Source organism: Mustelus asterias, chromosome 14 (genome assembly GCF_964213995.1).
Source record: "Mustelus asterias chromosome 14, sMusAst1.hap1.1, whole genome shotgun sequence".
Taxonomy (NCBI): domain Eukaryota; kingdom Metazoa; phylum Chordata; class Chondrichthyes; order Carcharhiniformes; family Triakidae; genus Mustelus; species Mustelus asterias.
The window spans coordinates 81,543,968-81,558,795 of record NC_135814.1 but is presented as its reverse complement, the minus strand read 5'-3'; the positions used below and the strand labels follow the sequence as shown (position 1 = coordinate 81,558,795).

At 43.0% G+C, this 14,828-nt stretch overlaps 1 protein-coding gene across 1 annotated transcript in view; it reads left to right on the top strand.

The window, feature by feature from the left end:
* Nucleotides 1-14,828, top strand: part of unc80 (unc-80 homolog (C. elegans)) — a 505,340-nt gene that overhangs the window by 182,545 nt on the left and 307,967 nt on the right. Inside the window, exons 23-24 of the mRNA XM_078227718.1 lie at nucleotides 2,584-2,796; nucleotides 10,482-10,617. Of these exons, the coding sequence (XP_078083844.1) occupies nucleotides 2,584-2,796; nucleotides 10,482-10,617 (349 nt within the window). The remainder of the gene's footprint in view (nucleotides 1-2,583; nucleotides 2,797-10,481; nucleotides 10,618-14,828) is intronic.

Sequence of the window (14,828 nt, the reverse complement as noted above, 5' to 3'; positions counted from 1 at the left end):
TTCCTTGAAATGCTCCCTATAAGCATTTAGGTAGGAATACTGTATAAGAAAAAACCAAAATACTGCGGATGCTGGAATCTGAAACAAAAACAGAAAATGCTGGAAAATCTCAGCAGGTCTGACAGCATCTGTGGAGAGAGAATGGAGGCAACATTTCAAGTCAGGATGACCCTTCGTCAGAGCTGAAGACAAGGAAAATCAGACAAGATTTATACTGTGAGGGTGGGGGAGGAGGGGAGGCAATGCTACATGGCCATCAGTAGGATGTTTCCTTGCCCATGTTTAACCCGATGCCATGAGAGTTTTTGTGATTTGGTATCATTATTGAGGACCCCCAGGCATATTCCCTCCCAACTGGAAACCATTGTGCCACCAGGGTCTCTCTTGCTGATGGGACAGGACATTCCCATGGATGGTGATGGTGGTGTCTAGGACATTATCTGTATGTTTCTTTGTGTATGACTCTGTTGATTAACTAGTCTGTGAGACAGCTCTCTGAAATTTGCTGCAAGTCCCCAGATATTAGTAAAAGGACTTTGCAGGGTTGACAGAGCTGAGTTTGCCCTTGTCTTTTCCAGCACTAGTGTTAGAAACCAGATCAGAAACTCCAAGGTATATTATGAAGTTAGTCGAGACCCCCTTTTTTTATTTTGGCATTAGTGCGAGCAGATGGTGTTTCGCTCCAAGTGTGATTCTATTAACCCATTAGGAATCTTTTATTAAGACAAAGTTTATTTAACAGCACATTTAAAATATAACAAAAAGAATTAGCGTAACTTTTACCAATTGAAATGTTTAATTCTTAAGAGCTAGCTATCTCTATAGTTCCAATTGAAGCAATATTCTCACAGACGTACATCCTTCTTCAGAATCAGTTCGCACAAAAACATATAGGGTCATGTGGATGCTAGATCATTAACCCACCTGTCTTCTGACTCCCATACGGCAGCCTCCAGAGAAAGATTTATCTTCAAATGGCAGAACTTAAGAGAAAGAGACCCATTTTCTGGCAAGTCCCAATCTCCAGAGAGAGAAAGAAATGGACAGACAGCTATTTCTCCCTAAAGATCCCAAGCAGCAACCAAATTTGCTTCTCTCTGTGAGCCTAGCCCTGCCCAGTCACATGATTTTCTTCCTGTCAATCAACCTAATCAAATCCCACTCTGAAAAACCCCAGAGGAAAACAATAAAGTAACAACACTGCATTAGCCTAGATTAAAACAAACATTCCAGCCATTAGAATCAATTCTGCTTCTACATCATCAACATGTAGGCTGCCAGTCATAGACAAAGTGGCACCTGTAACTAGAACTGACTGCTAAAAGAAACTCTTCACAAGAAACATGACGCAAATACATCTCTTAAAGGCACAGTATTATCACACTAGGTCAATGTGGGTGGTGCATGTGGTTTCATCCCTTTTAGATTTTCTGGCAGTTTGACACAACTAAGTGGTTTATTTGCATTCGGAGTCAACCACTTTGCCGTCGGTCTGGGGTCACATGTAGACCAGGCCAGGGGAGGACAGCAGATTCCCTTCCTTGAAGGATATTAGTGAATGGGGTAATGTTTTTTTCCAACAATCAACAATGGCTTCATGGTCACCATTAGAATTTTAATTGCAGATTTTTATTGGAGTCAAATTCCACCATCTGCTGTCATGGGTTTCGAACCTGGGTCCCCAAAATATTACCCTGGCTCTCTGGATTACTAGTCCAGTGACAATACCACTATATCACTGTCTCATCATCAAGACAATATTTCAATTTGTATCTTTCAGATTCAAAGTGGATAACTTCCCACGTTCCCCCTATTTACTTACCCCAGTTTTACACACTGACCTAATCTGTCTATGTTTCTTTGCAACTTCCTGCTCTGGTATCATTTGCAGTTCCTAGGGAACTAGATGGCTGAATCACCAACATTTTGATGTTTAGCACATTGGAATACATACCTTTAACTATAAATTGAAGAGAAACTTATGTCAGATGAAATAGGGTTCAAATTTGATTGCCATTTAAGAGTGACATTTTAAAAGTGTCCAAACTGCTAGCAGTAATGTTTTTATTATAACTTTCATAAAGTGGAAATCCTTCTGTTACTCATTTGTTGGGTAACTGTTCTGGAGTTTCACAGGACCTGAGAAGGTTATGGTGCCATTCCGAGCTTTGGGTTGCAAAATCATTTGGTGTACGGCAGCTTCATTTTTTTATGTGGTAATTATTAATGGCCTGGGAAGGAAATCTGGTTGTATTAAAATCCTCACAGTTCTGCTCAAATCAATTTGATGTATTACATATCCTTACAAAGTGTTTAATTAATATGAACAGGTATCACAATAATTGGTAGAACTGAGATGTAAACTTCTCGAACTCTCTGTAAATACTTGTGGAAAGATAATAAGTGAAGCATATTTTAAAAACATAATTGGTTTGCCCATTGCACACAGGACATTGCAAGCAATGGATAAACACATGTTTTTACATCTGCTTAGCATTTCAGTTGAAGAGTAGAATGTATTTTATTCATTACTTTGAATTGCACATCTCTTTGAACACTTTTTAAACTGTTTTTGCAACCTAGGAAGCACCTGTGGTAGCAAGGGCAGCACTATTCCTGGAATGTGCTCGGTTTGTACATCGCTGCAACCGTGGAAACTGGCCAGAATGGATGAAGGGGCATCATGTTAATATAGCTAAAAAAGGTTTGTCACGAGGAAGATCACCTGTGGTTGGAAATAAGCGTAATCAGAAATTACAGTGGAAAGCAGCAAAACTCTTCTGTCAATGGGGTGAGGTAAGGAAGGCATCTTTGGCAAGTAGCAAATTATATCTAAAAGAAAAAAAACATTCAGGACTAATCAATGTATGTCTGTAATATTCATAATATAACTACAAAATATTGGCTAGGCCACAACTAGAATATTGTATCAGGAAGGATGTGAACGTCATTGAGAGAGTGCAGAGGACACTTACCAGAATGGTTCCAGAAATGAGGTATATGTTGAATAATGTGTGGAATTTTAGGTTCTTGCCTGTTACAATGATATAATATACTTCAAGAATGTACAATGCAAATCTACCAGAAAATTACGAGGGAAGGAGAGATTTTGAGCTACAAAATAACTTGCATTCTCTCAAACTGCGAAGCTTGATGGTGGAATTTAATGGAGAAGGCCAAAATGATGGGAGATAAACTAGGCAAGCATAGATTATTTCCTTTAGTAGATAAGTTGAAGATATAAAGCCTTACCTCAAAGTAAACATAAGGACAGAGATAAGAAAGCATTACGACACAGAAGGATACTATTTGAAGGCTATACCGGCTGTCTATGAGCAATCCATTCCTGTTCTAGCTCCTTAGCCCTGCAAGTTTATTTTCCTCAGGTTCCTATCCAATTACCTTTTGGAATCATGGATCATCTCCACTTTCTCCATTCTCATAGGAACTAGCAGCAGAAGTAGGCAAATTCACCCCTTTGAGCGTGCTCCGCCATTCAATCAGATCATGGCTGATCTCTCCCTTTTCTCAAATCCACCTCCCCACCTGTTCTGCATATCCCCTTATCCCTTTTTTTAATTAGAAATATATCTATCTCCTTCTTGAAACCATTCAACGATTCAGACTCCACCACACTTATGGAGCAGAGAGTTCCACAAATTCACCAACCTCTACGAAAAGTAGTTCCTCCTCATCCCAGTTTTAAATCTACTGCCTCTCAACCTTTGCCCCATAAGAAGAAACATTTGGTCGAGATTTACTTTTTCAGTCCCTTTTAAAATTTTATATTACCTCATTCAGATCCCCTCTCATCTTTCTGAACTCCAGTGAGTATAAGCCCAAACTGTTTAATCTCTCCTCATACCCCTTCATACCTGGAATCAATCCGGTGAACCTCTCCTAACTGCCTCCAACGCCACCGCATCCTTCCTAACCAACATCCCATGGTGCCTAGACATAGCAACACTGGCAACTTTCTGCTCCCCAGACCTAGAATACCTGAAGCTAAAATACCGCCCCTCATACCTTCTGCGGGAGTTTACCTCCGTTATCCTGATGGCAGTTTACATCCCACCCCATGCAGACATGAAGATCGCACTGGATGAAATATACACCAGTACAAATAGTCTTGAGACGAAGCATCCCGATGCCTTGTTCATCGTGGCCGGGGACTTCAATCAAGCCAAGCTCAGGAGCATACCACCAAGTTACCACCAACATGTCTCCTGTTCTACCAGAGGCCCAAACATCCTAGAACATTGCCACACAAATATCAAACATGCCTATCACTCTATCGCCCGCCCACACTTTGGCAAATCAGACCACAAGGCTGTGCTCCTCTCCCGGCTTACAAGCAAAAACTGAAGCGGGAGAATCCATCAAAGAAAGTTGTGCAATATTGGTCTGAGGAATTGGATGATCTCCTACAGGGCTGCTTGGAGTCAGTGGACTGGTCAGTATTTAAATTCTGTGACCAGCCTGAACGAGTACGCCACCACAGTAACTGACTTCATTAGTAAGTGTGTAGAAGACTGTGCCAAAGAAGCAAATCCATGTGTTCCCCAACCGGAAACCATGAATGTACAGGGATATCCACTGCTTGCTGAAGTCCAGGTCTGAGACGATCAAGTCAGGCAACACTGACCTCTATAAGAAAGCCAGATACGAACTAAGGAGATCCATCAAAGATGCCAAAAGACAGTACTGGACCAAGCTAGAGTCCCAAGCTAGCCACACTGACCCCCACCGTCTATGGCAAGGTCTGCAAGATATAACAGGCTACAAGATGAAGGCATGTAAAATCGCCCAGGCTCTATCGTACCCCTCCTTGATGAGCTCAATGCATTCTACGCCCGTTTTGAGCATGAGGTCAGCGAGAGCGTGCCCTCCACCTGGTAGCCCTGGATGAACCTGTATCTGGGGTCACCATTGCAGATGTCAGAGCAGCCTTCTCGAAAGGAAACCCACGGAAAGCGACTGGCCCAGATGGGGTACCCGGATGAGCACTCAGATCCTGTGTGGATCAGCTGGCGGGGGTATTCACAGACATCTTCAACCTCTCTACAACAATCTGAGATCCCTATCTGCTTCAAGAAGACGATCATCATCCCAGTACCTAAGAAAAACCAAGCAGCGTGCCTTAATGACCATCGGCCGGTGGCTCTGACATCCATCATTATGAAATGCTTCGAAAGGCTAGTCATGGCACAAATCAATTGCAGCCTCCCAGACTACCTGGATCCACTACAGTTTGCCTATCGCCGCAACAGGTCCACAGCAGATGCCATTTTCTTGGCCCTGCACTCAACCCTGGAACACCAAGATAACAAGGACAGCTGTGTCAGACTCCTATTTATTGACTATAGCTCAGCCTTCAACATTATTATTCCCATGAAACTCATCTCCAAACTCCGTGGCCTGGCCCTCGGCACCTCCCTCTGCGACTGGATCCTGAACTTCCTAACTCACAGACCACAATCAGTAAGGATAGACAACAACACCTCCTCCACGATCATCCTCAACACCGGCGCCCCACAAAGCTGTGTTCTCAGCCCCCTACTATACTTCTTAAACACCTATGACTTTGTGGCCAAATTCCTCTCCAATTCAATTTTCAAGTTTGCTGATGACATCACCGTAGTGGGTCGGATCTCATACAATGATGAAACAGAGTACAGGGATGAGAAAGAGAATCTGGTGAACTGGTGCGGCAACAATAATCTCTCCCTCAATATCAACAAAACGAAGGAGATTGTCATCGACTTCAGGAAGCGTAAAAGAGAGCATGCCCTTGTCTACATCAATGGGGACAAAGTAGAAAAGGTCGAGAGCTTCAAGGTTTTGGGTGTCCAGATCACCAACAACTTGTCCTGGTCTCCCCATGCCGACACTATAGTTAAGAAAACCCACCAATGCCTCTACTTTCTTAGAAGACTAAGGAAATTTGGCATGTCAGCCACGACTCTCACCAACTTTTACAGATGCACCATAGAAAGCATTCTTTTTGGTTGTATCACAGCTTGATATGGCTCCTGCTCTGCCCAAGACCGCGAGGAACTACAAAAGGTCGTGAATGTAGCCCAATCCATCACGCAAACCAGCCTCCCATCTATTGACTCTGTCTACACTTCCCACTGCCTCGGCAAAGCAGCCAGCATAATTAAGGACCCCATGCACCCCGGACATTCTCCCTTCCACCTTCTTCCGTCAGGAAAAAGATACAAAAATCTGAGGTCACGTACCAACCGACTCAAGAACAGTTTCTTCCCTGCTGCTGTCAGACTTTTGAATGGACTTACCTTGCATCAAGTTGATCTTTCTCTACACCCTAGCTATGACTGTAACACCACATTCTGCACTCTCTCGTTTCCTTCTCTATGAATGGTATCTTTTGTCTGCATAGCGTGCAAGAAACAATACTTTTCGCTGTATGTTAATATATGTGACAATAATAAATCAAATCAAATCAAATTCCTTAAATAAGGAGACCAAAACTGGACACAATACTCCAGATGTGGTCTCACCAACGCTCTACACAATTGCAACAACACTTCCTTACTTTTATGCTCCAGTCCCTTTGCAATAAATGCCGACATCCTATTTGCCTTTTTTATTACATGCTGCGCCTGCATACCGACTTTCTGCGATTCATGAACATAGGCATCAAGATCCCTCTGCCCAGACACATTTTGAATCTGCTTTCCATTTAGGTAATAATATGCTTTTCTATTTTTTTATGGAAAGGATATTATTCAACTAGAAAGAGTGCAAAAAAAAATTTACTAAGATGCTACTGGGACTTGATGGTTTGAGTTATAAGGAGAGGCTGGATAGACTGGGATTTTTTTCTTTGGAGGGTAGGAGATTTAGGGCTGATCTTATAGAGATTTTTAAAATAATGAGGGGCACGGATCACTTAGATAGTCAACATTTTTTCTCAAGGATAGGAGAGTCTAAAACTAGAGGGAATAGGTTTAAGGTGAGAGGGGTGCGATACAGAAGAGTCCAGAGGGGCAATTTTTTCACACAGAGGGTGGTAAAGTCTGGAACAAGCTGCCAGGGGTAATAATAGAGGTGGGTACAATTTTGTCTTTTAAAAATTATTTAGACAGTTATATGGGTAAGATAGAGGGATATGGGTCAAAAGCGGACAATTGGGACTAGTTTAGTGGTTTAAAAAAAAGGCGGCATGGACAGATTGGGCTGAAGCGCCTGTTTCCCTGCTGTAAACCTTCATGACTATGACTTTTGCCAAAATAGATAAATTCACACTTATCCACTTTAAACTCCATCTGCCAAATTTTGGCCCATTCTCTGGTCCAAGAGTTCCAGGTCATTATCACTCACTGTAAAACAAAAATATTCTTTGTGCCCTGCTTGTATTTCTTGCCCAGTACCTTAAATCTGTGTCTCCTATTCCTTGTACCATCAGCAAATGGAAACGGCTTTTCTTGGTCTAATTTACCTAAACCTGCTGTAATCTTGTACACTTCTATCAAATCCTCCCTCAGCCTCTTTTGCTCCAGGGAAAACAAAGCCAGCTTCTTCAATTGAATCTTGTAGCTAATTTGCCTGATCCCTGGACCCAGTGTCCTCTGCACCCTCTCTAAGACCTTCACATTCTTTCTGATGCAATATTCTAGTTGCAGCCTAACCAGACCTTTACGAAGGTTCAGCATAACTTTCCTACTTTTGTACTCAATATCTCCATTTATGAAGCTCAAGAGCCCATACTTTGTGCACTACTGTCATAATAAGAACACAAATACCGTGGATGCTAGAAATTACAAATGAAAACAGAACATTCTGGGATTACTCAGCAGATCAGGCACCATCTCTGGCAAGAAAAAACGAGAGTTAATGGGCCTTATTTTATCATTTTGATTCTAAGTGCTGGGCAGACTTGAAATTGGGAGTATTTCAGATTCAACTTTTAGACCTGTTCTCAGACATCTCCATATGCACTCTGTAGGCAAAAATATAAGCGATTCTGAATCGTGCTGCACAAGCCTGTGGGCGGGGCTTAATGCGCCCGATATTCTGCAGCTCCGATCGGCGCCTCAAACTGGGCATGCGCAGAAAAAAAATGATCGAATGCGGCTCCCCTGCTACATCGCTCCCGGGCTGGATAATGCCTCCCCCTGGTCCCCACAGATATTGCCCCATCCCCCCTCCCAGCATTACTGACCCCCTTATCCCCCACTCCCCTCTGCCACTGATCGTGGGACCCTCCCCCCCCCCACCGATCTCAGGCAGAATGGCAGTGGCCCCCCTTCCCCCTCACTGATCTCAGGCAGAGTGGAGCGGACCCCCCCTTCCCCCCTCACTGATCTCAGGCAGAGTGACAGCGGACCCTCCCCTTCCCCCTCACTGATCTCAGGTAGAGTGGCAACGGCCCCCCCCTTCCCCCTCACTGACCTCGGGTAGAGTGGCAGCGGACCCTCCCTTCCGCCCCCCCCCTCCCCCCATCGATCTCAAGCAGAGAGTCGATGGATGCTAGGCACCTACCTCCTCACTAACTGGAGCTCCTGAATCGGACTTTTGTGGAACATGTCTGTTTTGTGCCGATTCTGGGTGGGCGAACATGGTGGTAAAGGGGCAAGTGCCAGTAAGGTTGGGTGTGCAGCCCATTAAGTTAATTTAATTGCATACGTTTTGGGCACGGTCCCGATCGTGGCCATTTTCGGGCCTTGGTAAAGGACGAACCGGCGCAGAGGCAGGCGCAGATCGCGCTACTCATCTCGCGCCCGACTTCACCAAGTTTTCACATGCGAAAATGTGTGCAACGCAGTGGTAAAATCGGGCCCAATGTTCCAGATCAATATTAGTTTGGGACAATGATTATGCCCTGCAAGACCAACCCTTTAGGAGACTAGGTTACATTATATCCCACAACTTGACTGCAAGCAGCTGGTAATTTCCTTGCCATTTTACAGATCTTCTCCAGGTAAACATAAATCTAGAAATGGTTCACTATCCAGAATTAATGTCATCAAATGTGGAAGAATGTGCCTGATGGTCCTGTAATAACAATAATACGCTATCTGTATATAAGCTCATCTTATGTTCTGCACCTTATGCTTTTGAATTGAACAATTTCCCTTTCAACAACAACTTGCATTTATGTGTGCTTTCAACAGAACAGTATATCTCAAGGCATTTCACTGGAGCGTTATAAAGCAAAACTTGACATCAAACCACATAAGTAGATATTAGGACAGATGACTTAGGATTGTGACAGCTGAAGGCAGAACTACCATCAGTGGAACAATTAAAACTGGGGATGCGAAATACACCAAAATTGGAGGAACACCGATAGCTTGGAGTGTTGTGGGGCTGGAGGAGATTACAGGGATAAGGAGAGGCAAGGCTGTAGAGGGATTTGAACAAGGATGAGAATTTTTAAATCACACTGTTGCTTAATTAGGAGACAACGTAGGTCAGGTAGCACAGGAGTGATGGGTGAATAGTAATTGTTAGAAATTGCAAGATGACCACAAAAAAAATGCAAAAGCAAGAATCCTTGTCTTGTACCCACTTCCCTTTCCCTCAACTCGGTCAATCAAAAGCGACATCATACCATTTAACGTAATTGACGTGTATACAATTCCAATCCACTTACTGAAACCAAATTAAAAGATGAATTTCTACTTCATGGTATAAATTGCCTTCAGTAATTTCCAGAGGGAGGCCCTTGTGCAAACTTTGGGCATAAATGAAACCCCTCAAACTGAAATATCATCCTGTGCACTACTGAAGATGCCTCTTAAATCATTTTGTTCTCAGTGGTACCACTAGCATGGCCTGTACCAACTAAGGCAGTCCACACTAGCTAGAAACAGAGATCTCCAAATGTTATGATATGTAATGTACATTTTATGGTAACTTGATTTCCTCCTTCATATTTCTTTGTCTTGATGGCCTTGCTTGGTCTTTTTCTTAATACTACATAATTTGCTATATTCCTATAAATGAGAACAAATGTGATGACAGACTGCAGTTGTTCTGTTGAGGCCTTAAAAATGAATGTGATGTTGTAGTTAAACACCCTACTCAAGCTAAAGCCATGTCCGAGATAGCAGCAACTGCTACATCAGCTCATTAATTAACAGCATTGATTAAAATGAATCATTGAAGATTAGGAAATACATCCCTATAATCTGAGTCTGCAGACTCTGTTTTTCAAACCTGAGCCATGTCCCATTTCAATCTCCATTGTTTCAACCCTTTTTTCCTCCTTCCACTCAGCATCTCCCAGGTATCTTTGTGGATAATATTGTGCATGAGCCTGCAGAGAGGGAGGGAGAGCGAAAGAGTGCGTGTATATTTGTAATGAAGATTCACCGATGCTCATAGTGCGATTGTGTATCAAACTACTCAAACTAATATTAACATTTTTTAAAGGTTCACTGTACACATTTTTTATCTACATGAAAATACTTAGTTTGCTGTCTGAAGCTATGATACTGGATTTCTGATAGGCTATTGGGAACAGACTGAATGAGTTGTGTCACACAGAGAGTGAGAGCCCAGCAAACATACTGAGCTTCATTTATGACGATGAGACAAAAAGACGATTGCGGAAAGAAGATGAAGAAGAAGATTTCCTTGATGACAGTATGTCTAAGTTATTTCATTTTAACTAAAGCAAAAAAATGTAGATGCTGGAAATCTGAAATAAAAACAAAATGCTGGAAGTACTTGGCGGGTCAGGGAACACCTTTGGATATAGAAACATATTAATGTTTCAAATTGAACTGGAAAAATCAGAGATATAACAGAGGTTGGGAGGGGAAGAAAAAAAGGGAAGGGCCATTCTATGATGGAAAGCAGGAAAGATTGAATGCCAATATAAATATTGGGGCAGCACAGTGCATGGTGGCACAGTGGTTAGCACCGCTACCTCACAGCGCCAGGGACCTGGTTTCGATTCCAGCCTTGGGTGACTGTGTGGAGTTTGCACGTTCTCCCCATGTCGGCGAGGGTTTCCTCTGGGTGCTCCGGTTTCCTCCCACAGTCCAAAGATGTGCAGATTAAGTGGATTAGCCATGCTAAATCACCCCTTCGTGTCCAAAGATGTGTAGGTTAGATGAATCAGTGGGATAAATACGTGGGGTTATGGGGATAGTGCCTGGGTAAGATGCTCTGTCGGACAGTTGGTGCAACCTCGCTGGGCCAAATGGCCTCCTTCTGCACTGTAGGGATTCTATGAAATGATGATGTAAGGCAGTCAAATTCGTGCTCTGAGTCCAGAAGGCTGTAAAATGCCGAATTCCAAATCAGATGTTGAACCTCAAGTCCGATCATCTGTCATTTGAATTTTCCACTCTGATCTCTCAGTTCTCATTTTCCAAGGCTGTTCTAGTGAAGTTTAGTGTAAACTCAATTACCTGAGCTACCATGTGTACATGTGCCTTATGGCTCTTCATCACCTACAAAGTGTGGACACCATTCCTACATGAACAGCCATGTTGTCCCGAGCAATATCATGAAGTGGACCATTGGAGTGGAATAAAGCCGCAGCCTGGACTGCTTTGGGGGGATCCCTTCAGTACTTGCTGGGGCATTTCTCCCAATTTTTGGTGGTCTGCTGCATCCTCCACAATCTGGTAATCATAATGGTGCAACCTTTGCCATCCAAGGTTTCAGCAATCACCTTCGGAGAAGGAGAAAGAAACGGAAGATGAGAGGAGGCATTATCTTTCTGGTGAGGTTGCCCATGAGCGCTGTTTCCCATGAAAAACACATTTCCACACCTTACCACCCCTTTGCAGCTGCCAAAATCCTGAAATGAAAGATATCATAGAGCGACTATTCCGTTAACACATAAAACATTCAGATATTCGCCTTAGTGCATCCACTTAGTGTCTGTTTTGTGGGTGCCTTTGCCTAGTTTAGAGTTTCTACACAATTCTAATTCAATAGCAGGAACCCAAGGTAGCTGCTGATGTTCCCTGGGGGAGATTGCTAATGACCTTGCAGGGCACCCTTAAGCAGCTCTCAACATGAGTAGCAACAGTCTGGCTGGCTTGTCAATTGGCAACAGTAAGGTGGAATAGAAGTAGTTGGAACATGAATGCTGTCATCCTGAGAGAGGAAAGCAAAGTCATACACCACCACCACTCTTCCAGTGCAGATCCTCAACCATCCTAGTGATCTGCTGGAGTACAGAATACTGACTGCTCTGAGACCCTGTATGAGCCTTTGAGGACAAGCACCTATGGCCATGATGGCATCAGCCTGAACCTGTATGGCAATAAGCAAAGATTTCCTAATCTTAATTCTGAATTTCCACTGCAGCACTCAACTTTGCAAGGCTTCTGCCAGTGTTGAAATGGATATTGAGACATCAGACACTGGAAGATGGTTGGGTCCTCAAGTATCATAAAAAACAGGAGGAGGAATAGACCATTTGACCCTTTCAGTCTGCTCTGCAATTCAGTGCAATTTTGACTGTTTTTCGACCTCAATTCCAGCTTCCTGCTCTATCCCCATATCCTTTAATCCATTTAGTACCCAGGGCCTTATAGTGATGGCCACTAATTCTACGCTGGAAAGGATGGGCTCCAAGCTGGAGCAGAACTGCTCCATACACTTGGGTAGTAGAAAGAGGTTTTTTGGAAGCTTGTCAATGCAACAACATTTCTGTGTGCACACCCATTAGCCTTTCCTATGCAGACCTCATACGAGTCCTCTGATGCACAGCACATTTGAAACCTTGCCCGCCAGGGAGCTGGCATTACGATGCTATCCAATCAAGTGATGGTATTTCTTCCTCAGAGGTCGGCTCATTCTCTGGGCCTTCACCTTCAGGCACCACTGGCAGACCCTGTATCTGGGTATTAATGGGTAACTGAAAACACAAGGGAAGGGTTGGTGTGAAGGAAGAGGGGCTAATTAAAAGGTACATGGTCATACCAGTTGCAGCTTGTGCTTCATGTTAGATTATGGGATGAAGGTGAAGTGAGGTTACAGAAGATAAATAAGAAGATACTGTATGTTATCCTGGGTGGCACTAGCAATGCTGCTTGCCACAGCCTCACTGGCCACACCAATACTGCTGAGCATCGTACCCTCTGGGAGGAGGTTGAGGGTATGTCCACTGTCAGTTCAGTGTTTCCTTAAGTTGTAGGCCACTTTGTACTGAAAGTGAGGGGAAAGAGTGTCAGTGGGTGTGTTGCAACATATTTTGGTATGGCTACATAGCTGAATAGTTACGAATATGTGAAAGCTGTGAAATGTGGGTGTGAGGATTGCAGCAATGGTAGGTGTATGAAAGTAAGATAGATTGCACAAATGTTAGGCAGAAGTCCTGTTTGTTAGAAGTTATTGATGGGTAAGGGGTGGGAGTGTGATACATTGAGCTGTGTATGAGGTTGATGGTGTAAATACTGGAATATGGAATTTGAAGATACATTCACAGACCCTGAACTGGCAAGAGGGACACCTGACTCGAGGTGGTTTGTGCCATAGTAAAACTGCACTTTTAAAAATTATATCAGCCAAATGTCTCATGAGGCCAATATATTTTTCTAAACAAAGAAGTGCATTGAGAAAAAAAGTAATCATTCTGGACTTTTTTTCTCTTGGTACACTCATAGTTTATCTTCAAGGTTTTTACGAGATGTGCCACTAATGTAGAAGCCAACAGAAGTTGAATTAATTTAGGAAATCTGAACAAGAGGAATTGTTTTCAAAGCTGAAAATTAACTACCTTCAAATATTTGTATTTCAGCCATTAAGTTGTACTTTAAATAAACAAATCCCTGAACAGTACAAGTTTCACGTGTAATTTTAACTTTCCAGAATAGACCAGTGCTCTAAGGATTCGTCCAAGTGGGGAACCAGATAATTACTTTCTCGGGAAGGGTTGCAGGGGTATCCAGCATTTGGTAGGATCAGATTTCAAGTAATAGTAAACTGAATGAAATCTGGGCATGTCCTTTGTTAAGTGTCCCTCTATTTGTCTGCCAATTTCTTGGGTCCTTATTGAATACCACTGTAGATATTACATTTGATTTGATTATAGCGGGGATGTGACAGTGTGTGTATGACAGTAAACACCATTTTAAATGTGTGGAATTCACTACCACAGAAAGTAGTTGAGGCCAAAATGTTATCTGATTTCAAGAAGAAATTTATATATAGCTCTTGGGGCTAAAGGAATCAAGGGATGTGGGAGGAAGTGGGGATCAGGGTATTTCTGCTTCTATCTTATCTATTTCCTTCATAATCTTATATGTTTCGATAAGATCTCCCCTCATTCTTCTGAATTCCAATGAGAATAGCCCCAGTCTACTCAGTCTCTCCTCATAAGCCAACCTTCTCAACTCCGGAATCAACCTACTGAATCTCTTCTGCACCCCCTCCAGTGCCAATATATCCTTTCTCAAGTAAGGAGACCAAAACTGTACACAGAACACAGTACTCCCGGTGTGGCCTCACCAGCACCTTATACAGCTGCAACATAACCTTGCTGTTTTTAAACTCCATCCCTCTCACAATGAAGGACAAAATTCCATTTGCCTTTTTAATTACTTGCTGCACCTGCAAACCAACTCCTTCTGATTCTTGCACAAGGACACCCAGGTCCCTCTGCACAGCAGCATGCTGCAATTTAAATAATAGTCCATTTTGCTGTTATTCCTACCAAAGTGGATGACCTCACATTTACCAACATGGTACTCCATCTGCCAGACCCTCGCCCACTCACTTAGACTATCTATATCCCTTTGCAGACTTTCAGCATCCTCTGCACACTTTGCTCTGCCATTCATCTTAGTGTCACCTGCAAATTTTGACACACTACACTTGGTCCCCAACTCCAA